The 27,200-nt window shown below is 30.7% G+C and overlaps 1 protein-coding gene across 1 annotated transcript; it reads left to right on the forward strand.

Annotated features, from left to right (window-relative positions):
• The first annotated feature begins 2,252 nt into the window (after positions 1-2,252).
• On the forward strand, positions 2,253-4,720 carry LOC109175146 (oil body-associated protein 1A-like). Its single transcript, XM_019324399.1, has 3 exons — positions 2,253-2,451; positions 2,940-3,343; positions 4,364-4,720. The coding sequence occupies exons 1-3, from the start codon at positions 2,315-2,317 to the stop codon at positions 4,555-4,557; spliced, it is 735 nt and encodes a 244-aa protein (XP_019179944.1). The 5' UTR covers positions 2,253-2,314; the 3' UTR covers positions 4,558-4,720.
• Positions 4,721-27,200: the final 22,480 nt, after the last annotated feature.

Genomic DNA, 27,200 nt, shown 5'->3' on the forward strand with positions numbered 1-27,200 from the left:
AAATTGTCATTTTGCTAATACTCGTAGGACTAAAATTGGTATTTGCTCCATAAATAAATATACTTTTAATATTCAAAAAATTTATTTTTTATTTATGGTCCACACAGTTGTATGAACGATGGTCCATATAATAATGTTTGCATAATGAGTTTGGCCAGTCGTTGTGGACCGCGGTGCATAATCGATTATGCACCGCGCATCAAAACGACGCTGTTTCTTTAAGTAAAGAAACGGCGCGCTGTTAGTGTTAACGGAGTGACACTACAGTGTATCTAAACCGACACTGCCTCAAGTATTATTTTTATATTATCAAATGAAACTACAGTTATATCAAAATAATACTGTAGTTGTGGTGAAATGAAACTGCAGTATGTGGTTGTGGTAAAATGAAAATGAATAACATTTCACATATTTGAGTGTATATTGTACAATGAAGCTGTAATTATAGCGAAATGATCATGTAGTTGTGTTTTAATGAAATTATAGTGTATATAAAATAAAATTAAATAACATTTTCACATATTTGGGTGTATAAATATTGAATGAACTATAGTTATATCGAAATGAAACTGTAGTTGTGTTGAACTGAAAGTGCAATGTATTCAAAATAAAACTGAAAAATATAGTTATTTTTTGCAGAACGGCGCAAAATGAATTCCGTTTCTTTTCATTAAATAAAACGATGTCGTTTTGATGCGCGGTGCATAATAGATTATGCACCGTGGTGCACGATATAATTTGCGGAGTTTGGCCTCCTAGGTTCCTTTGCACATTATTGAATATGATTAATGCTCTTGAATTCACTTATTAGGCATCAAATTTAGAATTAAAGTCTCATAACTCTTGGTCCACACTTAAAGGATTTAAAGCCCAATTAGATTGAATCTGCAAGTAGCAAGTTGAAGGCTTATTAGATCTTCTTATCTTAACTTAAGCATTGCTAATTAAGTCCTCTACAACCTCTATTGGGCCTCCAATTTGTTTTTGGGCATGAGCCTCATCACGAAAAGAGTAATACATTTGCGAAAAAAAAAAAAAAAAAACTATAATAAACACTACACTTCCATTTTTAAAAGGAAAAAAAAAAATTAAATAAACGGTTAAACTTTACCTAAAAATCAATTAAGTCTCTACATTTTTTAAAGTACCAATTAAACTATTAATATTGTATTTTAATACAATGAAGTTCAAAAATCAGGTCACTAGGGTTCCGGTTAATATTCTGGCTAACTCCGGTTACATTTCCGATAATAATATACTTTCAGTATACAAATAATGTACTTTTAATATATTAAAAATGTGTATTCTATTAAGGGAAAATACATTATTTAAGTACTGGAAGTATATTATTTGTTATGGTCTACACAATATTTTGTGGACCATGATCCACATAATAATTTACGATTCATTTCGACAAATTATTCTATGAAATCGGATTAAAAAAATACACAATTTATATACTGAATGTTTACAATTTACATATTGAATGTTCACAAATTTATATACTAAATGTTCCTAGTTTACATACTAAATGTTCAAAAAATTTAAATAAACATTCAGTATATAAATTATGTATTTTAACTGAGTTCAGTTTGTAAGGTGAATCCGAGTCCATGACATAACTATCAATTAATTTCTTCTTGGGTCAAAAAGGATCCGATACAACAGATCCATGGGCTAAACCGTCCTGGTAATAATGAAATGGGAAAATTGTAAAACATGCCCCTTTATAATATGTTAATTGTCAATGTCACTCCTGAATTATGAGTAATGTAAATGTTGCCCCTCAATTATCAAAATGGTGCACATATAGCCCCTCCCGTAATTGACTTGTGGTTCCCCACCGCTGTCCATCGCTGGTACTTCGAATCGAGGGAGGGAAAAAACAACTAAATTACATATTTACTCCGACTTAACGGTGTCGTACACTAATGGGGAACCACGTGTCCGTTACGGGAGGGGCTACATGTGCACCGTTTTGATAATTGAAGGGCAACATTTACACCACTAATAATTTGGGGGTGATATTAATAATTGACATATTATAGAGGGGTATTTTTTACAATTTTCCCTAATGAAATTATGCAAAGCAAAGGCGTGACGCTGAAAGCAATTTGTATGACTTCCACACGTCGCAAGTTGCGAGCCCCCTCCGCCACGTGTTCACCCACGCGTCCGCTTGCATGCTCCCTCTCCGCCGCTGTAAAGTGGCGGGGAGGAAATCATGCTCATTATATATCACTCCACCTCAACTCTTCATATATACACACATATCTATACAGTACAGTTTAGTTTTAAAGAAAAATATAATATAATGGAAGGCAAGAACGTGTCGACGCACCCGGACGTTCCCGGCGAGGCAACCCATACCGGCACCTCCCTCCTGGAAACCGCCACCGCCGCTATCCAGGGTTTCGGCCCCATCAACAAGATCCACCAACACCTCTGCGCGTACGTCATCCCTACCACCTCCAAAATCAACACTCTTATTATTCCACTCCTCATTTCTCTTTTATTTTACTTCAATCAATGTTGAAAAAATCGCTAGACGCCCTCTAGGTGTCTGAGATAGCTTAGGGGGCGTAGACTGCCTAGGCAAGCGTCCCTAGGTCACCTAGGAGGTCGAGCACCTAGTACCTAGTGCCGATTCATTGAAAAAATTGTTAGGGGCCTTCTAGGTGCCTGAGATAGTCTAGGGGGTCTAGACCGCCTAAGCCTGGCGCCCCGGCCCTGGCCGCCTAGGAAGCGCCTAGTACCTAGGTGCCGATTTGCGATTTTTGCAACACTGACTTCAATTGATTTCTTTATGTTTTTTCAATTGATGGTTAGGCGGGAATGAAGGGGCTAAGTTCAGCATTCTGTCTTTTTGTTTGAAAATGTGATGACGGTCTAGCTTTTTAGAGCGTGATCCTAACAATAATGTATATTGTGATCTGCAGGTTTCATTTCTACGGCCACGACATGACGCGGCAGGTGGAGGCGCACCACTTCTGCGGCCACCAAAACGAGGAATTCCGGCAGTGCCTGATCTACGACAGCCCGGGCGCCGACGCCCGCCTCATCGGGCTAGAATACATCATCACGGAGGCGCTGTTCTTGACCCTCCCGGACGGCGAGAAGAAGCTGTGGCACTCGCACGAGTACGAGGTGAAGAGCGGGGTGCTGTTCATGCCGGGCATGCCCGGTCCCATCCAGCGCAAGGACATGGAGTTAGTGTGCAAAACATACGGTAAGGTTATACACTTTTGGCAGGTGGATCGCGGCGATAACCTCCCCCTGGGTATTCCTCAGATCATGATGGCACTCACCAGAGATGGTCAACTCTATGACACCCTTGCTCAAGGTAACCTCCTAATATAAGCTTAAAGATTCCATAAATATATATAATAGAGTTAATTCCACTAGAGGTTCATTCTCTTTGATGATCATTTTAAATTTAGTTGGTCAAATTACCTATGAAGTCCCTGTATCATAGTGTTTTGTTCAATTTAGTCCTTATATTTTTATTCTGTTCAATTTAGTCCCTCTACTTTAAAAAGTGGTGAAGCTAAGTTAATAGTAATATTAGCACCGTTAACTATTGTCCTTAATTGTATTACTTTTTAAAGTACAGGGATTCGATTGAAAAAAAAAAGGTATAGGGATTAAATTGAACAAAATGCTATAGTACAGGGACTTCGTTGGTACTTTGACCAATTTAGTTCTAGCCTATCGTTTTTGCCATTTAAATTTTAGACTATTATTTTTTGAACACTTTTAGTCATTAATGACTTTTCTTATTTTTAGTAAGGGCATATTTGTCTTTTTATATTTTTAGGTTACAACCAGTTTAATCGATTTAGAATTTTAGGTAATCTCTAATTTTAGTAACAATTAGAATTTTAGGTAACCTCTTTAGGTAATCTCTAATTTTTAGTAACCATTAACCTCTTTAGGTAGTCTCTGATTTTTACTAATCATATTTTTAAATCGAGTTTTAAACCTTTAATAACAACTTAATTGCGGTTAGGTTTTTAAAATTAAAAAGCCCTTTATATCAGTCTAGTTCAGTTAGTTATATTATTATATTAGACAATTATTTAGCTCATGTTTTAGCTACTTGGGCATACCAGCAGCCTGCTGTTATGTATTGAGACGTTTACCCACCAGACATTATTTTGGCTTTATTTCTAATAAAGTACCATATAATTTAAAAAAAAAAAAAAAAAAAAACAACTCAATTGCGGTTAAGTTTTTAATATTTAAAAGCCTAATTAAATTTAAGGGTTTATTTGATCATCATTTTCCTTTCTTCCTAATAAAAGGAGGATTGGATGGGAGGACATTGAAAAGGGAATTATATAATATTTGTGCACGTACGCAGATGTTGAGAAGCGTTACAAGATATCCTTTGCGGAGGAGAAGGAGAAAAGGGCGTACATAAGGGGGTTGGACAATGGTATTCATCCCCTGGCGAACGCAGGGGGAGTTGGGATCCAAACAGTCCTTAGAGAGGTGGATTGCATCAATAATAAGCCTGTAAACTCCTCTACTGCTCCACCAAGAATCTTTGTTTAACACTTTCATCCGCAGTGTTCCTAGTGTTCGTAGGGTTGGTGTCTAGTGTTCATTTATAGAGTTTAGATGTACTGTACACAGGATAATATCACGTTGAGAATGAATAATTAATAAGCAATATATGTCTACAACGAGAAATAAAAAGGGGTGGATCGTTCATTTATTTTTTTATTCAATAAAAATAAATCAAACCGTTTGGTGACGGTGAAAGGGGAATATAATTTGGAAGTAGATGTAGTATTTTCTGTCTACAATTTTATAGGAATGTACATTTCTCCTTCCAATTTCTATAGAAAAATAAAATTTAAATAGACCTTGTTTATAGTTAATTTATCAGTCGTTTATAGTTAACTTATCAGTCGATTTTGATTTATTTGATCACTATTAGTTGTTTGACTTGTTAAATAATCAAAATAATTGTTTGATTAATTAGGTTTTTACAATAATTTATTGTTTTAAAATTTTAAAATTTAAAAAGTTGTTCAAACCACACTACTGGAAATTATGGAATTTCCGACCACCTGAAAATGATCTTAAATCAAATCGAAAGTTTTGTTCCGATCATTTTTGGTATCTAGAAAAACTTTTGTTGGTATTTTTGATCATTTTTTGCTTTCAACTTGATTTAAGATCAGTTTTAGGTGGTCGTCCGGAAAAACTTTTGTTGGTATTTTTGACCATTTTTTGATTTCAACTTGATTTAAGATCAGTTTTAGGTGGTCGGAAATTTCATAATTTTTAATAGTGACATTTTCTGATCAATTTTTTGAGAAAATCATTTTTTCTAGTTAATTTTTTAATTAATTAGTCAAACTCAATAACTTAATCAGTTAAAAATTATTTACCAAACTCTTCATAAAAAAGCATCCAAAATTCTCACTTACAAGAGGAGAAATTCAATTGCACCCAAAGCATCTATGTAACATATGCTTTTTAAGAACACCATTCATTCTTGAAAATTAAAAGTGTGATTAAATTCTCACTTACAAGAGGAGAAATTCAATTGCACCCAAAGCATCTATGCAACATATGCTTTTTAAGAACACCATTCATTCTTGAAAATTAAAAGTGTGATTAGATAGTGAATTTCATGTATTGCATGCATAGGATGTTCCGAAGATTAAGTGGGTGAGATTAGTAGTTTGAGTTAATACTTATTAATAAAATAAGAAAGATATGGAAAATGCTATATTTTTCTTTAATTAATCGATCACTACTATTCTTCATCCCCTGGTGTGATAGTTTTGAAGAACAACCATTATATTACTACTATCTGCATTGCATGTGCCCAGAAGACATATTACTGATTAGCTCCTCATACAATATTGCAAAAACTCAAGCTAGTCTGCCACCTTGTGACATTTTTGCAGATTCTGCCTGTGTATATAAGAACACGAATAACAACTTTTAAGGAGAAAAATTTAAAGTCAAAAATATGCCTAAATAGGAATAATATATAAAAACTGTCACTGAACCAGGAACTGAGCAAATTAAAACAAGTATAAAATAATAATAATTTAATAATAATTTCACAAGGAAATCATTAGGTAACATACCAATAGTATGTTGAACGTACAACAAAAACTCATTTACCTTTGTAGTATATATATATATATATATATATATATATATATATATATATATATATACACACACACACATATATAAAACTGTTTTATGTACAAAGTTACACTCAACTAGAGTTTTTTATTTTATCTAGTTACTCTGCCCTTTTTTAACAATCAGTAGAGAAGATTATAAAAAAATAAAATATTTCTCTCTCACTTAGACTTGGATATTTTTTTTATGAAACTTTATTTCTCCCTTTTTGGTTAATTTCTAATATTGCTTTGCTCTTGTTGTCTCACTCAGGCATGGGCCTATTACGAAAATCTAAAGCCTGGGCCTGGGCCTGAGCCTATATGTAGGCTTTTTGTTAGGTTCAAGCCTGAGCCTGCAATTAGCCTGGCCTGGTCTGAAGCCTTTTTAAAATTCTGTTTAAAAACTTTAGTATATATATATAAGTAGGATTAATATTTGATGCACCGCGGTGTAGGTGTATAGATGCTATACACCGGCGGTGAATGAGGGAATGATACATCATTAAAATTTAAATTTAATTTTAATTTGGTCTTTTTTTACAAAATATCTAACACTTTAATTTTTTAAGAAACTCTTTTATTTCAAATTAACATAATATATCTACTTTTCTAAATATATTAATTAATTAATTATTATATATATATATATATATATATATATATACATATCTAATTATCTAATAATTATTAATAATGATAACAAATTCAAAAACCTGTAAAAGAATTAGACATTCATTACTACAGGTTTTAGAATCTTTTTAGGGTTATATATATCTTTAATTTTTAGTTTTAAAAAAACAGATTCTAAAGCGTAAAACAATTCAAGTTAACAATGAATTAAACTATTATATTATAACCAGGACTATGTGGTCTAATGGTATCCGGGTTGGACTTCCATTTGGAAGGTTGTAAGTTCGAGTCTCAGTGGAGGCGTTATTGGCTCTTTGTGTTTCAGTAGGTTGAGAAAGTATATGAACACATACTACAATGTAATAGAGCTAGTAGCATTCAAAAAAAAAAAAAAAACTATTATATTATAATTAATAATTCTAATTTATATTTAAAAATAAATTTCTAAATTATTATATATTTATAATTAAGAATTCTTTAATTTTACTTAACAAAAATCATCTAATTTTCTATATCTATTTTAACTCCTAAATCTATTTAAACCCTAAACTCCTAAATTTAAATTACAACCTTGGTCACTATTAGAAACAATTGCAACATCTTGAATGAATATGTATTCATCAAAATCCAAATTTTCTTTGTTAGAAGAATTCAACCTGTTAATCTTTTCTCTCTGTCAGAATCTTGATTAGTATTCCATTAATAAAGAGTTCTCTTCGGTAAGTTGTTTTTTATACCTATTTCTTTTATTGTTGAAATTATTTTGTAAGCTATTGATTTTTAATAAGTTTTTTGTTTTTATATTTTTTTTTGTTGTAATTTGTAAACTCTAGAAAACTATACTTTTTGATATAAAGTGGAAATGTTGAGTTTGTAAATTGATTTATGGGTTTTGAGTCTTAAAATCTGTAGTAATGAATGTCTAATTCTTTTACAGATTTTTGAATTTGTTATCATTATTAATAATTAAGTAATAAATATATTTTGGAAAGTAGATATATTATGTTAATTTGAAATAAAAGAGTTGCCTAAAAAAATAAAAGTGTTAGATATTTTGCAAAAAAAACCTGATTAAATTTGAATTTAATTTTTAATGATGTGTCATTCCCTCATTCACCGCCGGTGTATAGTATCTATACACCGACGATGCATCAAATATTAATCCATATAAATAATATAAGAAATGTACCTAGTACAAACCATATAAATAATATAAGAAATGTACCTAGTACAAAACTAACACATAATTACATAAGTATACAAAATTTTAGTATATCTAAATAATATATACTTGGAGTTATATTGTAAAATGTAAATATACAAATATTAGGTATAAAATAGAATATATATATATATATATATATGCCAGGCCTGTAGGCCTGAAGGCCGAGCCTGTTATATATAGGGCTGACCTGTTTAGTTTAATAGGCTTTGAAATTGGCTCAAGCCTGGCCTTTTTACTAAACGAGCTAGGTCTAACTAGGCTTTAATTAGGCCAAGACATAGGCCCCTACAAGGGGCCTGGCATATTCCAACCCCTAATCTGAATAATCGGTTAGTGTAAATTCTCCTTCTTTGGGATACCATAATTCCACATTAATTGTTCCTTTTAGATATCAAAATATCTTCTTGGTTGCAATCAGATGAATTTCTTTGGGCTTCGATTGAAATCTTGCACATAGGCCAACTGAGTAAGATATATCCGGTCTGCTTGCGGTTAAGTATAGTAACGATCCAATCATCCTCTGATACATCGTTTGGTCGACATCTTTTCCTTCATCATCTTTGTCCAATTTTTGTGATGCGCTCATGGAAATTTTAACTGAAGATTTTTCATCTAAGCTAAATTTCTTGATAAGATCTCTTGTATACTTAGCTTGATTTATGAAAATTCCTTCATCAAGTTGCTTGATTTGTAGTCCCAAAAAGTAATTTAATTCTTCCATCATACTCATCTCGAACTTGTTCTGTATGAGTTTATAAAATATCTCACACAAAGATTTATTAGTACTTCCAAAGATAATATCATTAACATAAATTTGTACGAATAAAATGTGATTATTTTCTTGAATTCGAAAGAGTTTTATCGACTAGACCCTTGGTGAATCCACAACTAATTAAGAACATTGACAAGGTGTCGTACCAAGCTCACGGAGCTTGTTTTAACCCATACAATGCCTTCTTTAATTTGTAGACTTGATCACCAACGCCTTTTATCTCAAAACTGGGTAGTTTCTCGACGTATACTTCTTTTTCAAGTAACCCATTGAGAAACACACTCTTTACGTTCATTTGATATATGGTGAAATTCTTGTAGGTTGCATATGCTAGGAATATTCCGATTGCTTTGAGTCGTGCGACGGGGGCAAATGTCTTATCAAAATCAATGCCTTCTTCTTGTGAATACCCCTTTGCGACTAATCTCGCTTTATTCCTAACAATGACGCCGTCTTCATTTGCTTTGTTCCTAAAGACTCATTTAGTACCAATTACATTTTGGTGTGTTGATTTTGGAACAAGTTCCCATAGGTCGCTGCGTTTGAATTGATCTAATTCCTCTTGCATTCCATCTATCCAGCTTGGATCGGCTAAAGCTTCGTCAATTTCTTTGGTTCCAATTGCGATAGAAAATATGAGAACATTGCATCCCTTGTAGATGATCATGTTCTAACTCCGTCTCTCGAATTTCCAATGACTAACTCATGTGGGTGATTTCTGAGCCATTTTTGATCTGGTTGAAAATTCATTGGATTCTCAGAGTTTCCTATATGTTGTGAATCGTTGACAAGTACACTTTCGGGTGCTTCGATTGGAGTTTCTTCCGTTGGTACTTCAGGTGCAATTGTGGTTGTGGGTGGTATTTCAGGTGTCACATTGATATTATCTCAATTTGATAAATACCCATGTCACTTTATTCTTTTAAATTCTACATGACATTTTCTTTGGAAATGTCATTAGAATTATTTAAATTAGAATTACCTCCCTTATCTTTGTCATTTTTGTCGTGGTTTTCGTCAAACACGACGTGAATTGATTCTTCTACCACCATCGTTGATTTGTTGAATATTCTGTACGCCTTGCTAGTAGGTGAATATCCCAAGAATGTTCCTTTGTCCGCTCGCTCGTCAAAAGTCTTTAAATATGACTTTCCATTAACAAGTACAAAACATTTACAGCCAAAGGTATGAAAATATGTGAGATTGTGTTTTCTCCATTTCCATAACTCATATGGTGTTTTGTTATAGGACTTATGGATTAGACTACGATTTTGAGTGTAGCACGCCGTATTGATACGGCCCAAAATTTCTTTGGTAGCTTGGCAGCATATATCACAACTCGTGCGACTTCCTTGAGTGTTCTATTTCTTCTTTCAGCTACGTCATTTTGTTGCGGCGTTCGCACAACAGCTAGTTGGTGTAATATTCCCTGTGAATTGCAATAGATTGAATCACTTTGTTTACTAATTCTGTTCCTCGATCGGTTTGAATTGTCGCAATTTTCATGTCCTTTTTGACTTGTAGTTGCTTCAATAGCTCGGTCAATTTTGACTCTGCTTCATTCTTCTTCTTGATGAATATTGTCCATGTGTACCTGGAAAAATCATCAACAACAACTAAAATATATTTCTTGCCACTTAAACTTACCAGGTCTACTGTATCGAATAAATCCATGTGCAGTAGACTTAGGGGTCTTGATGTTAACTCTTGAGCTTTGGTTTTGAATGATGCTTTGATTTGTTTTCCTTTTTGACATACGTCGCAAATTTGATCTTTCTTGAACACAATGTTGGGAAAACGTCGACTAACTTGTTTCACGCAATAAGTTTATTGATGATTTTGAAATTCAAATGATTTAGCATTCTCTGTCATTCCCAACTTGTTTCATTTGGATTTCTTGCTACCAAACATACTGATTCCTTCTTGTATTCCAATCTACAATGTACATATTTTTCTTTCTTGATCTAGTGAGTACGACTTCCTTCGTAGATTCGCCTTTGAAAAATTCTATAAGATATCTTTTGTCGCAAAATTGGCTTGTGCTGAATAGATTGAACTTTAATCCTTCGACGTACGACATGTTCCTGTTCCTTTTGTTGTTCCGTATCGATCGTTTCCTCCAAAAATTAATTTTGGTCCTTTGACACTTTTGAACTCAACTTGACTAGCTTTATTGCCGGTCACATGTCGAGAGCAACCGCTATCGAAATACCAAATTTTCTGCAAAAAGATTAATTACTTTTAGGTACCCAGATTTGTTTGGGTCTTTTTTTGTTAGTAATTTTTGGCATCCAAATTCATCTAGATCCCACTGATCCAATAATAGGTGATTTGTAACCATTGAAAACTCTATAATCATAAAGCACTCGCGAATAATGATTCGGTGCGGGCTGAGAAGCAGATAATTGCTTGAACCTATGAAATGTAGCAAATATGGACTTGATCCATGGTTTGTCTACAAGCAACCAATCTTGTTCTAAGGGATAAAAATATATAATCCCCCAGTCCCAATTCTAGGAATTCTTTCCATATTCCTATGATGTTTTATTACACTAGACTCGTTGATTCTCTTTTGAGGCACAAATTTTTGTTGCCTTAATGAGATATTATTATTTGGGTTCGGCCTCACAATATTTTTTCGGGCATTAATTTGATTACCAACTCCTTGTCTCATTGTGCTATGCTGACTTTTTACAACTTTTACCACTGGAACTTTATTGACTAAAGTAGTAGTAGAATTAGTCAGCTTCTCGGGGGTTTGAGAACATGATGGATCGTAGCCCAGTCCGGCTTTATCTCCAGTGGGTTTTTGCATACTTACCATTTTATCCATTATTTTGGATGAATGTGTAAATGATACGATTACTTCTCGAAGATTATGTTCCCTAAAAATTCTTAATTACAGGGAGACTTCTGCGACATCTCAATTTGCCAAATAATTTTAAAATAATTTATTACATCATTTCAAACATTTTAATAGGTTACTTTTGAATTAGTATATATAATTAAATTATTCTACCCAATTATATATATCATTCCTAAATACGATCCTAATAACTCTAGCTATATGATGTACGATATATATGTATATAATAATATATAAATATATAAATATAGTATTATCCTATTATACCTATAAGTAATTAATACTAATACGAGAAAATTATATTTTTGGTCCTGTTAATATTGTGGTCTTGTTAATTTGAGTATGTGACTTTAAAAATTATCAATTTAGTCCTGTAACTATGTAATTTTTAACACATTTAGTCCTCCTGACTAAATCGTCAGTCAAATGTTGTCGGAAAAACTTAATATTTTTAAAATTTTTTATTCTGGGGGGGGGCAAAATGGTCGTTTTAAGTCATTTCTTCTTCTTCCTTCTTCTTTCTTCTTTTTCGTTTGTTTAATCCACTGATAATCAATCGGCCATAGATCACTGCACGCAACGTGGAAAGCATGGCGGCAAGTCGGGAGCAGCTGGAGGCAAACTGGGCAATCTGAGTTGTCCACTGCTTCATCTCCCTTCAAGTATTTTAATCACCATCTATTTCAAACCCTTCATGTGCGGCATGCTAGCAACTCCACTTATCTCTATTTTATATAATTTGGTAAAGTTTACGATATGAATGAATTGTACTTGAGGATTTTATTACCAAAATCTGCATTCAATTCCTTTCCTCATGGTGGAAGATCTCAACAGGGTTCACCATGTGGCTTTTCCCAACACCTTAATATTTCCTCACTTGGGCATCAGTCACCATTCTCTGCTACAAATTTGTCTTCTCTGCCAAATTCTAATGTGCATCAGTCTGGCTTTTCTCATGGGCTTCAGTACGGAAATATGCCCCAATTAACCTCCCTATGCCGACTTCTTCTTCTTCAGGCTTCACAGAATCGCTGCTTCAACCTTCTGAAGATCCATCTTAACGTCTTGACGCAAAGAGGCAACGACTCCACGCTCCAGTGAGCATAGTAGACGACGAGGCAACAAGCATAGCCCGGACTCCGAAGCTACATTGAGCGAGCAACTCCGCCGAACCGTCGCGGTGCCGTCTCCGCCTCTGGTTTTCGGTCAAAATTCAGTCGCAGTCGACTCGTCCACAGTCCACACTCCAGTGAGCTACAGGATTCCACCGATGCTGAGAGCTGGCAGACGCGAGCTGTTTCTCTGGTGATGTCGCTGCATCTCTCTTCCTTCAGGCGTCGTTGGCTCCCGACTGTCGCTGCTTCATCTCCGCGTTGCTGGTTTTGGGTCGACGACGGGAAGCTTTGGCGTTGCATCGACGTAGTCTAGTGGAGGCAACGATGTAGTCTGGCGAAACCGTCGTTGGTACGCAAAGAAAAAGGAAGCAAATAATTTTCCTTTTTAAAAAATGACGTAAAATGACCGTTTTGCTCCCAAGAATAAAAAATTTTAAAAAGGTTCAAGTTTTTTCCGGCAATATTTGGACGGGAGGACCAAATGTGTTAAAAATTGCATAGTTACGAGACTAAATTGATAATTTTTAAAGTCAAGTACTCAAATTAACAAGACCACAGTAGTCATAGGACTAAAAGTGTAATTTTCTCATACTAATACTCCTAATAATAATAATAATAATAATAATAATAATAATATAAAGATTATTTAAATGTATATATCATTTAAATATTAAAACAATGAGCATATTGAATAATTATGCTTATTTTTTACTTTAACTGCGTTATTTATTGGAATCTTTATACGCAATTAGTCTTTTTAAGGAATATCATTCTATTTATAAATTTCTACTCATTGCCAAAAACTCTCACAAAAAATATCTTTGATGTTACCATGACTCCTAGCTCTATTTTGTGATTAGAGGAATACGTTTTCCCATTAATAACAAAATGTCATGTATTGTGCATGTTAAAGCTTAACAATATTATTACATAGAATACATGTCCTACACTATTATATTCTATCATAACATTTTTTTTGTAGGAAAAAAAAACTATTTTTTGTGTCTTCATGCATGATATCTGTGCTCTTGAAATTGGTTGTTTCACACTGTTTGCCATGGTCCTCTCATTTGCTGTGTGATGTGTTCTTGTATATGTACTCCAAAACCTGCAAAATAGAAACCCAAAGCCAAAAGAAATCACTGTTTGTTACCTAATTCTAATAGGTAATAAGGAATTAGGAATAACTTAGAGAGATCTACCTTGAAATATAGATACAGATAATAAAATTGTATCAACTTTTCAAGGTTGCAAAACATGTTAGGCGCCGAGGGGGCGCCTAGGTGCCTATTTATTTATTTATTTATTATTATTTTTAAAATAAAAAAATAAAATTTAAACTAAAAATTTTAAAATTCAATAGTAAAACATAAGGTTCCTCTAGTTTTTTCTTACAAATTATTCACGTAAGTGGTTGTAAAAGCGTTTTGAATATTGTTGAAATCATCTAAATACATAAAAAAAAATAAAATTAAGAGCAAAAGAAGCATTTTTTGGAGAAATTAAAATTGTGGTGTATAGATCTCGAAAAAATACTAGATTTGAAAAAGAAAAAATTGTCCAAAGCGGACAACCGAGTCAAAAATTATGCCTTGCCAAATTTTCTACACTTTTCAACAAAAAAAAAAAAAAAAAAGAAAATTTTTCGGCTGGGCGGCGCATAGGCGCGAATTTTGCAACATTGCAGTTTTTGGAGTCCTCTCATTTGCTATGTGTGATGTGTTCTTGTATATGTACTTCTAAACCTGCAAAATATTATGAAATAGCATAGAAAAGCACTGTTGCTACCTTATTCTAAATAGTAATAAGGATTTAGGAATAACTTAGACAGATCCATCATTAAATATTGAAAAACATAATAAAATGTCTATCAGATTCGAAGTAGGAATGGCATCTCATCCTCCATTGACAGGGACGGAGCCAGAAATTTGGTTGAGGGGGGGGGGGGGGGGGGGGGGTGCGCGAATTGAAGCAGTAGAGACAGATTCCGAAAATTTTTCCAGTAAAAGCGAAAAATAATTTGAATAGAAAGCACATTATAAATTACACATCTCACTATTATTATAAAAGAATGATAAATAATGATAAATATTAAAAAAAAAACTATTAAAAACATGACTGTGTTAAAACTATTAAAAACATGACTGTGTTGAAGCCTAAGGGAAGTCAATAAAAACGTGACTGTGTTGAAGCCTAAGGGAATGAATCAATAAAACTGTAAAACTATGTTGATGCTAAGGATTCGAACCCTCAACCTTTATTTACTATTTATATATACTATTATATATTACCAAACATGTGTTCTACCAACTAATCTAACTCATTTCTAATTAACATTTAATAACTTTTTTTTATACTAATACTAAACATATACTATATATTCATATATACATACAAAGATTATATATGGGGTGGGGTGGGGCCAGCTGCCCCCCCCCCCCACCCCCACCCCTTTGGCTCCGTCTCTGCCCATTGAAATGCCTTAAACAAAAAAATGTCAATCTGTTCATTGTTCAGCACAAAAAAAAAAAAAAAAAAAAAAAAAAAACAAACAAAACCCCATCATTCAATTGTTTAAAATTCAAAATTCAGACACACAAAGATCCCATCCTGATGTTCACAATTCATTCAATTTCTCAGTTTTCATATAATAGAGCTTTTAACATGGTCTTGTATAAATTGATTGATGTAGCCTGATTTGAATTGAGATTTGTAAAAGAACTTACCTGCTGGTCATGGAAGCCAACTTCCTTGGATTTGATTATGGAAAATGATTTTCTCTCTAGGATTTTATACGCTCTCACAACTAGCAAACGAAGAGCGTTTCTGGATTTCATACGCTATCACAACTTCCTTGATAGTGTTTGTATTGCAGATGATGTGAAATATATATAGATGTTTAGATATCTTAGTAATTGATTTGATTGGCTTAAACTTATTAATTGATTTTAATTGGCTGGCGTAATCTTAGTAATTGATTTGATTGGGTTAAACTTAGTAATTGATTTTGATTGACTGGCTTAAACTTAGTAATCGATTTTGATTGGCTTAAACTTAGTATTGGATTGGGCGGGAGCTTTTTACCGTATCTCATTTTAGTTTAATATATATAGAGAAGTCTAAGCCAAAATGACAAATTCCCCGCGAACATTAATTTAAATACATATGGAAGAAAATAAAAATAATTGCTAATAGAGGTCTCAAGTTATTAATCTATTACATTGAAATCTGAGTTAAATTAAAATAAAATAAAATATAGGAAAAATTCTATTTTTATTTTTAATTATTTTATCCTCTAATGTTCACTTCTTGACATGAAAATAAAATTTTTATATTTATTGATTATTCGTGAATTGTCCAACTGATAAGTTTAATTTACGGACATTATTAGAGTAATTTTAATAAGTGATTTTTATAAATAAATTAAGTAGTGTTAGGCCATGTTGATTTTATTCTAATATAAATATCATATTTATTCATATGTATATAGTTTATAGATGGGTTTTAAGAAGTACTAGGATAATGTTGCATTTATATATTAATATAAATAGAAGTTTTATTTTAAAAATATTGTTAAACTCATTTGATAGCTTAATGTACATAGTTTTAATTAACATTACTTACATTAGTACGATTATGTTTAATTAAGCTATATATGTCATTGCATTTTAACCTAGCATAGTAGCATTATTGTTTATTTTCCCTTCACATACAGGTTTTAGTAGCCATGGTCTCCTTTCCAAAAATAAAAAATAAAAATGGCCTTGGTAGAAACTTTTGTACTAGGACCCACCACCCATTCCCTTGATTTCTTTGGCAAATTTGCGACAGCCGACAGGAAGGAAGAAAATTGTGGAAGATTAGAGTTGGGTCGCTAAACAGACAAAAGAAGAGAGGAAGAGTACGGAGATGTTCGTACACAACAGCAGTGGCGGCGAAGTGAAGAAATTCAAGACTACTTGATCGTAACATCTTTTTAGGTTTGAATTACTTTTCTCAATCTCTACTTTTATTCTTACTAGTATTTGCGCCCGTGCGATGCACGGAATGGATTTGTTGTAATATATTAAGAATATTTGGATCGATATATAATTATTTAAATTAAAACATCAAATATTATATAGTGCAATTGAATGTATGGTTTGGATCATTTATGTGTTTTTATGTTATTAATTGCTCAAATTAATAGCTAATATGTAGATGTACGCATGCGGTGCTGTAACTTTGGAGATTTTATTTATCATTGTTCAGTACTTTTATAAATTAGTCAAATGTGCTCGTTCTCTAGCAACTCAGTTATAAAAATGAATTGATATCATAATTTATTTGTATGGAAAATATATTTTTTGTCTAGATATATAGCAATTTTTCCATTTAAAAAAACATAATATCACAAATTGTATTTACATACTATTGAAACCTCTTTGTAGACAACATTGGTAGTAACAACACAATCTTGTCTATCTTCGTCTAGAGCTAACACCTTTAGTCCAAAAGGATGGGTGACTCGGGTGAAAATATATAATGGTAGAATTTCAGTCAATTAGTGATCCTTTTATATTTTCAGTCAATTAGTAATATCAAATTCATTTTCAGCCAATTATTCTTTTTTATTTTTACTTTTTTTTAGTCAATTAGTCAATTATAATATTAGATGCATTGATATTTTTACCTAATTTCTGTTCCAGTTATAATTGATAATGTAAAATATTTTTATTAAAATATTTTCGTTGTATTTTTAATTTAATTTTACTATTGTTTAAAGGAATAAGGTTCAAATTGGCCACTGAACGTAACATGAAAATGCAATTAGGCCACTGAACGAACAAAAAGTGCAATTAGGCCACTGAACATTCCAAAAACGTGCAATTAGGCCACTGAATTCTCCAAACGTATGCAATTTCACCGGATAGCAGGTTACCATCAATTTTAGCAGGTTACCTGCTTACGTGGCAGCTGAGTTGGCATTTTTAATAATTTTTAAATAATTTTTAATTAATTTCAATAATAAATTTTATAAAAAATTGAAAAATAAATTAAATAAAAAATAAAATAAAGGTGTTTTTATTTTTTTAAATAAAAATTTATTATTAAAATTTATTAAAAATGATTTAAAATTTATTAAAAATGCCAACTCAGCTGCCACGTAAGCAGATAACCTGCTAAAATTGAGGGTAACCTGTTATCAGGTGAAATTGCACATTTTTAGAGTGTTCAGTGGCCTAATTGCACTTTTTTTTCGTTTAGTGGCCTAATTGCATTTTCAGGTTACGTTCAGTGGCCAATTTGAACCTTATTCCAAAATTAAAATATGCATTTACTATTGATGATGTAGAATATTATTATTGAAATATTTTCGTCCAATTTTTAATTTCTTTTCCATTTTTTAATTAAAATGCAAAGATCTGCCAATTTATTTTTTCATTTCAATTATGGATCATTTTTTATTTGTAGTCAATTATTAATATTCATTTCCTTTTATAATTTCAGTCAATTACTAATATCAGATTCATTTTCAGACAATTATTCTTTTTTATTTTCAGTCAATTAGTTAATTAGAATATCAGATGCAGTGATATTTTTACCTATCTGAACAATTTTTAATTAATGATGTAGAATATTTTTATTGAAATATTTCCGTTCCATTTTTAGTTTACCTTTACTATTGTTTAAAATATGTCTTTACTATTGATGGTGTAGAATATTATTATTGAAATCTTTCCTTTTCATTTTTTATTTACTTTTACTTTATGATGTAGGATATTATTATTGAAATATTTCCGTTTCATTGCTTGAAATTGTGAAATATTTATGATATAATTGTGATTTAATTTATTCTACTCTGTAATATTAATGTGAAAAATTAAAATGCAATAATCAGACAATTTTCTTTTCTATTTTAGTCAATTATGGATCATTTTTTTTTATTTTTAATCAATTATTAATATTCATTTCCTTTTACAATTAACCTAATTTCTGTTTCTTTTTTCATTTTTAATTTTCAGTCAATTATTAATATTCATTTATTTTCTAATTTAACTAATTTTTGTTCCATTTTTAATTGATGATGATGTAGAGAATTATTGTGAAATATTTATGTTCCTTTTTTAATTTACCTTTACTATTTACTATTGTTTGAGCAGGAAATCAAGTAAATAGAATTTTGTTTTTAATTATATTATAGATTATAGATTATAGATTATAGATTTTTCAGCAATCCAAACACTCCGATCCCTTAGTATCCCATCAAAAAATGGATAAAGAAAAGTCATTTCATTAATAAAATTAAAAATAATTAAATTAAATCTAATAATGCTATATTTATTTGTAACTGTATATTAATTTCATTTTAAAATCATTGGTTCACATATTTGAATTATTTATTTTTGCTTTAATTATTATAAACAGAAATGATACGGTACTAATTAATTTATGATATTTATCAAATTATATTTTTAAAAAATATAAGATTTACACATGTTATGAGGGGTTAAAACATATTTTAAAATTATTTTTTATTAGTAAGTATTTTTATTTTTAAAATATTTTTCAGCGGCCCACACACTCCCTTAGACTCCCATAAAAATGTAATAAAGAAAAGTCATTTCATTAAGAAAATTAAAACTAATTAAAGTACATCTAATAATGCTATATTTATTTGTAAATGTATATTAATTTTATTTTGAAATCATTGGTTCACATATTTGAATTATTTATTTTTTCTTTAATTATTATAAACAGAAATGATATTGTAGTAATTAATTTATGATATTTATCAAATTGTATTTTTAAAAATATAGTGTTTTACCGGCAATTTATATCATGCATCAGGGCGCGCATTGCATTGTGCGCCCTGATGCAATACATAATTATATAAAAAGATACACATAATTGTATAAATAAATACACATAATTGTATAAACAAACACACATAACTGTATAAAAAATACACATAATTGTATAAATAAATACACATAATGATATAAACAAATACAAATAATCACATCAACCCCCTTTCGCGTCTCCCAAAACGACGTCGTTTTAAGAGACGCGGGACGCACAGTGCTGAGCACGCCGTGGTGCAGGGTATAACGATTGTGTTTTACCCGTGCGTTGCACGAATTTTTTTTTTTTATATTATGAATTTAAAATTAAAAATAGAAAACAATGAAAATATATTATAATGTACAATATAATAATATAGTTGGACTTTTATATATTTGGTCAAGTATCTATTTTCATAATATACAAAATTTAAATTTAAATTTTGTATGGTTAATGTTTTTTGGTGTGAGAATTTTTTTTGTATGGTTAATATAATCTCTCATCATGTTGTATATTTAGATAAATTTATTTAAAAAATCACATAATTAAGTTTATTTATTCCTAATTGTATTTCATATATATTATAATTCTAAAAATATGAATACTAACTAAGAGAATTATATTTAGAAATCAATAAAAAATGTAAATTCTAAATTTTGTATGAATAAATTTAAACTCTAATCGGACACATTTCCTTATATGATTGTATAATATATTGTATATACACATAAAATTTATTAATATGTATATAGAAAAATTCTATAATATAATTTCATTAATTATAATTTATATTGATAGATTTATAATTAAAAAAATTACATTTAGAAATTTAAAAAGTAGCATTTAAATATTGTATGATTATTATAGTGTATAATTGTATGTATATTTTTTTAAAAAAATTATAAATATTCATGTTTTGTTAATTTTATACTTTCATTTCTTTAATTATATTTCATATTTTATTAATTATAATTTAATGAAATTGTCACAAATATTTCAATGGAAGAAATCTTATATTTCTCAGTTTCAATAATTATATTAATTATAATTAATAAATATTATTACCATAATAATTTCATTAATTATATTAATTCTAATATTTGTTCTCTTCCAATATTTAAACACATTACCATAATTATCATAATAATTACACGAAAGAAGGAAAGAAAATTATTAGAATAATTACCATTAATAAAAATTAGAAAATTATATTAAAAATTAATTATATATTAAGGTAAGTATAATTTATTTTATGCCAATAATATTATACATTAAGTATATATATAATTATAGAAAAGGAGATATAATTTTAAAAAGTAAATTATTAATTAGATTACCTAATATAATTGTCCTACTAATTGATTCCATACTACTATGTATAATTCATATATTTGAATTTTTTAAAGCTAAATACTTATTAATTACCTTAATAATTAAGATAATTTTTAGTCAATCAATATTCAATAGTACTAAGTGTATTACTTCGAATTTTTATAAATAAGATACAATATTTTAAAATCAAAATAATTAAAATAATGTGTCCATATTACAAAAGATTTTATAATAGTAATTTTTATTGCATAATAGAATTTGTCAATTATTAAACATTGTTTATGGTAATTATTGTATGACATTTAATACTAAGATTATTAGGTATAATTTTTATAATTAAGGTATAATATTATTAAACCAAAATGATTAAAAATAACGTGTCCACAATATAAAATAAATTATACTTGTCTTAATAATTATTTATTAATATAAATTTACAATTATAAATTTATATACGAAAAACAAAGAAACTGAAACTTCTGGTTAAAAAAAAAAAAAAAAAAAAAAAAAAAAAAAAACTCTCCATTTCCCTTTTTTTTTTTTTTTTTTTTTTTTTTTGGGTCACCAATGGATTGTATTTATAGGTAGAGAATGTGAGAATTATAAATTAATAATATAAGTTTCATTTTCCATTTCCGTTTCTATTCAGTCAATTAGAAATTTTTTATAATTTTCAGCCCATTAATAATATACATTTCCTTCTTCAATTTGCATAATTTCAATTTCGTTTTCCAAATCCGTGTTTCATATGTTATTCCCATACATAATATTCACGTTACTATAAATTGATTAGCAATTAATACATTTACAATATACCATAATTATGCAATATTACCAATTGATACATTTTAATCAATTTACATTAAACATATGTTTACCACGGAAGAAAATGGGATATAATTTAAAAAGTAAATTATTAATTAGATTACCTAATATAATTGTCCTACTAATTGATTCAATGGTTGTATAATTCATATATTTGTAGACTTTTTAAAGCTAAATACCTATTAATTGCCACAATAATAATTAAGATTATTTTTAATTAGTCAATCAATATTCAATAGTAGTAAAAGTATTACTTTGATTTTTTTATAAATAAGATATAATATTATTAAACCGAAATAATTAAAAATAATGTATCCATAGTACAAAAGATTTTATAATGCTAATTTTTATTGCCTAATAGAATTTGTCAATTATTAACCATTATTTATGGTAATTATGCTAAATTTACAACATCAAATAATATCTCAAAATCAACTTAGTACTTAAAACTGCAATTACTATACAATAATATTTTCCTCAAAATAACAAATAATTAAACTTTATTCCTTCTCAACTTGTTCATCTTGAATTCCTATCCATGTTCACCTGTATAAATAATTTTACACAAAAACAGAATGTAGACAAAAATTAGCATAAGCTAAGTAAGTTTACTTCACCCCGTAAAATAATAGTTTGAATTTTTTATATTTTCAAAACTCATATAATTTCATACTTTTCCAGAATACATGTGGAGTTATACATTTTCTTGTATGGAGAATAAATAGTTATTTATGGAGAAGTAACCAAACTTTTTGAAATCCACTTTGAAACTGGACTAAAACCTATGTGCACACCCCAGAAGATTCCAAGCCACTGGGTAATATATGATCCAAGTAGTTAGGTTTTCCTACCTACTACCACTCAAATAATTTGGAAACTGAATCATAACTTATGTGATGCACTCTCATGTGATTCTAAGCCCAATGAGTAGTAAATAGTCCAAGTAAACAGTACTCACTCTTATTTGGACACCACACAATATATTATTTTCTCAAAATTTCATTATTTCTCCACAAATAAATACTTTCTCCACAAAAATACAATTTTCTCCAGAATATATAATTTTCTCCAAATACATTTTTCAAAAAAAAAAAAAATACAATTTTCTCCACATGATTTGTCCAAAATATAATTATAGTCCATAATCCAGTATTAATACAATTTCACAATACTACTATGTATACAACACCAAAAATTTCAAGCCAAATATTTACATAACGCACGAGTTCTACAAATCGAAACTCATTCTCGATATTTCGAGAATCACCACTCACAATATTACTATTTATCGATAAATGTACTTGTGTTCACATGAATAACATATATCATATAATATAACATATAATATCAATACATACAGTATTCGGGGAAAATAATAATTTTGGTGAATATAAAATCTTACCCTCAAAGGCAAACTTTGTATAATCTTAATAGCATCCTAACCACCTTGATAAGAAACCTGCATGTGAATCAAATAAATCCAATAATAATAATAAGCGAAGCATATTATTCATTGATCATCATCATCATCAATGTCAACAAACTTAGATTTAAACAAAAGAATTTGGAGAGTAGAAACAATTACCTGAAGTAGAGATTAAGTGAATGAGTTTTGCTAGGATTGAAGAAAACGTACGAATATATTAAAAATCATGAAGAACCAGTAGTGTGAGGGAAGAAGAATGGATGCCAAAGTCTAAAAATTTGTATTTATAGGTGAAAAATAGTAATTCGAAAGGAAAGTATAATAATTTATTTAAAAATATATAGAAAGTAAAGTAAGTAAGGTAATAAAATTATTATTATTATTATTAGTATATATAGATTAAATTAAATATTAATTGTATATAATGTCTATATATATATCACACAGAATATTTACTATATTTAATTATTTAATTATTCTTTTACTACCTAATTTATATATTATTACTATCAATATATACATCTAATATCTAATCTAATATCTAATATATATATATATATAATATCACACGTATATATAAATGACTATATATATATAAATTTTTATATCTATAATTATTATTTCAATATATATGAATTTACAAAAATGGTCCTAAGTTTTGGGGGGAAAATTGGTTTGGAGGATTTTACTTTTATATATATATAGATTAGTTGTCAGATTAAATCTCTAGATTAATATTTACTTTTGATATATATGTCAAATTGCTTGAATTATTCATGTGTTTACATATGATTCTTGGCTAGAATTAAGATTAGCCTTGTTTAGATTAATTCATTATATATTCTCAATGTTTTGGTTTTTATAATTTCATTTGAATAATTGGATTTGATTATGACCCTATTTGATAAAATAGTTAGTTTATGAATTAATTTTGACTTGTTTGACTACTATTAACAATTTGACTTGGTTAAATAATCATGAATATTTGATTAATTAGTTCTTTGTAATAGCTTATTGCTCTAAAACACTACAATTCAAAAAGTTTCTTTGAGCAGCTTTTTTTATCAACATTTTGGACTTTCTGTATATAATCAACTATCAACTAACAGCTAATTTACCAAATATCTTTCTACAATCAGCTAATGCTATCAACTAGGCATACCTACTAACTCAATCAGCTAACATCTATTTATCAAACACCCCCATTAACTATTAACACATACGGAGTAATATATTAACTGCATAAACATATTGACCATGTTTGGTAAAATAATGAGCCTATCAGCTAATTTTGGCTTATTTGATCACTATTAACTGTTTGACTTGGTTAAACAATTAATATGAGTATTTGATTAATTAGCTTTTCGAAACAACTTATTCCTCCAAAATGCTAAAATTCAAAAAGCTGTTCAAAGTAGCTTTTCAATAAACTTTTTGAGAAAGTCATTTTGTATATAATCAATTATTAGCTAACAGCTAATTTACCAAACACTTTTCTACAATCAGCTAATGCTATCAACTAGTTAACCCCACTAACTTAATCAGCTAACAGCTATTTACCAAATACCCCCAATATATTATTTCTTTAGTTTATTTACAATCACATAATTTATTAACTGAAAGTACATCATATGTTAACTGAAAGCATATATAATTTTTTTATTCGAGTTCACAATGCAAGGTAGACTCTGATCTATGGCGTGTAAAAAATATAAGGTGGGACGGGTTATATTATATTAAAACTTTTAAATGTTGACACATTAATATCTAACATTTGTATTTTATAATTTTCAATGTTAAAAACAAAAAATAAAAAAAAAAGTTGAATCTAACCCGATTTTATTGAGTGTGCCAAACAAGGGAAAATCACACTTTTGGTCTCTAAATTGTTCTTAGATATGCAATGTAGTTCCTTATTGTCAATTTTGTAAAATTAGTCCCTCAAATATTTAAACCGTAGTCAATTTGACCCTCCGGTCAGATTTCTCTCAAACAAAGGTTAATACTAGACAGTTTGGTAATTTCACAACAACTAAATTTTATTCCCAAATTCCTCATTCCTCCCGCATTGGCTTTTCAGATTTGTCACTCACACTGGAATGCATGGTGACGGCAGTGCCGCCGTGGTCGACAGCGGTCCGACAACCGACCGGTCGTCGGAATTTGCAAATTCTGAAAATATTCCAGAAAATCTAACGGTGCAAAGGCAGCAGAGGAGGTCCAGATGGAAAAAATATTAAATGAATACACTTCTTCCAAAGAAAAGAAAAAATAATAATATTTAAAAAGAAAGAGAATCATATCGTAGTTAATAGCCACTCCTGTTCCGAATGGAGACTGTTGTCGTTGCTGCCAACTGGAATTGTGGTGCTGGAAATTAATTTGCTTCACCACCAGTGTAACACCCCGTGTTACGGCCTCTAAATTCGGACTAAATATGAAATTAATTCCGTTAATATATAATTAAAAAGGATTTAATTGGGCTAGAATTAATTAAGTGTGGTCCACAATGGATCATGGACTCTTATCCTTAATCAAGCCTTTAATCCGTTAGGAATAGGGAAAGTGGGCCTTTACTATTCAGATTCTAGTTAAGACTCCTGAATATATATATATATGGGATTAGAAAGCATTTAGAAACCCAACCACAATTAATCCTACCACGTGAGACATTCCCCGAGGAAACCTAGCAAAGGAATTCCCCACCACCGAACCTAGGAAGATTAATTGGAGGAGGATCTTAGAGAAGAACCTGAGTATCCAAGGATATTGATTAGGGCTAAGAGATAACTCATGTCTTACAAAACCTATTTTCATTGCTATTGTTTATTGATTGGCTTCGTTGGTTGATTGAATGTGTGATTTTGTATGTATATCTTGTTAGAGCTTGTCTTTAGGTTTATATGGTGAATTATTGCTATTCTTGATATTCTTGATAGCCCTGTGTGGTTATTGATATGATCTTGTATTTAATTCACTCTAGAGCTTGTCCCTAGGTTTATATCATGAATCTCATGTTGTGATGTTCTTGGTATTTTTGGGTGGGTTTATGCATGCTCGGGTGTTGATTCTAGTCTAGGATTTGTCTTTAGGGCTTTGCATATAGGTTCCTGATGCTCCTAAACCGTTATGTGATTGATGTTGAGTCTTGACATATTTAGGAATCGTGTTAGAATGTAATTGGAATGATTCTTAGTTCAATCTTTGTTAATCGAATCCGTGTTGTTGATACGTGTTGGAACGTGTTTGGACATGGTTTTGGATTCTACGAACGAACCTCGAACCGATTTTCCACCTTCGTACCAGTGGGGGATAGGTGGGGGGAACGAGTCCCCACCACCTACCCGCTGCCCGGTTTCCGCAGTTCCAGCGGGTAGCCGGCGGACAGTGGTTTGCCCACCGGCCACCCACTGGAAAATGACCCCCCCACCGGCGGGTGGTCCACCACCCACTGCCCACCCGCTGGAACGGGGTGGTGCAGTGGGTTGTTTTTCCCCGTTTGATGTTTTCCCGTGTCCCGTTGTGCCCCATTGTACCCCGTTTGATGTTTATGAGTCCCGTATGATGTTTTGAGTACCGTTCTAGGGATTTATGTGTAGTGCGTATCGTTGCTATTCGTCCTTGATTGTTGTTGTTGATTATATGTTGATTGATTGAATGATGATGGGTATTGTGATCATTGCGCAATGATTGATGTGACTGATGAGAATGAGATTGTGATTGGTGGAAATGAATTGTTGGCGGAAAGCACAACGAGTGCTCGGTTATCGTGCTAAAGGCACGGACCACCCCTTAGACTTGCTGGCTAAAGGCTTGGGTCAGGGTATAAGTGCCGCGGTGTCATGTCAAAGCTATATGCGCTGACCCCTTGGTAGTGGTGCTAGAGGCACGGATCATGCGAATGACACTTCTGTGCTACCATGTTGGTGGTTACGGAGTGGGGCATGTAGTTGCTCCGGAGGTATAAGATATGCGATATAAGGGTGGCCTGGAGGTACAGGTTGGAACTGATATAAGGATGGAGAG

The sequence above is a fragment of the Ipomoea nil genome, unplaced genomic scaffold (genome assembly GCF_001879475.1).
Source record: "Ipomoea nil cultivar Tokyo-kokei standard unplaced genomic scaffold, Asagao_1.1 scaffold0684, whole genome shotgun sequence".
Lineage (NCBI taxonomy): Eukaryota > Viridiplantae > Streptophyta > Magnoliopsida > Solanales > Convolvulaceae > Ipomoea > Ipomoea nil.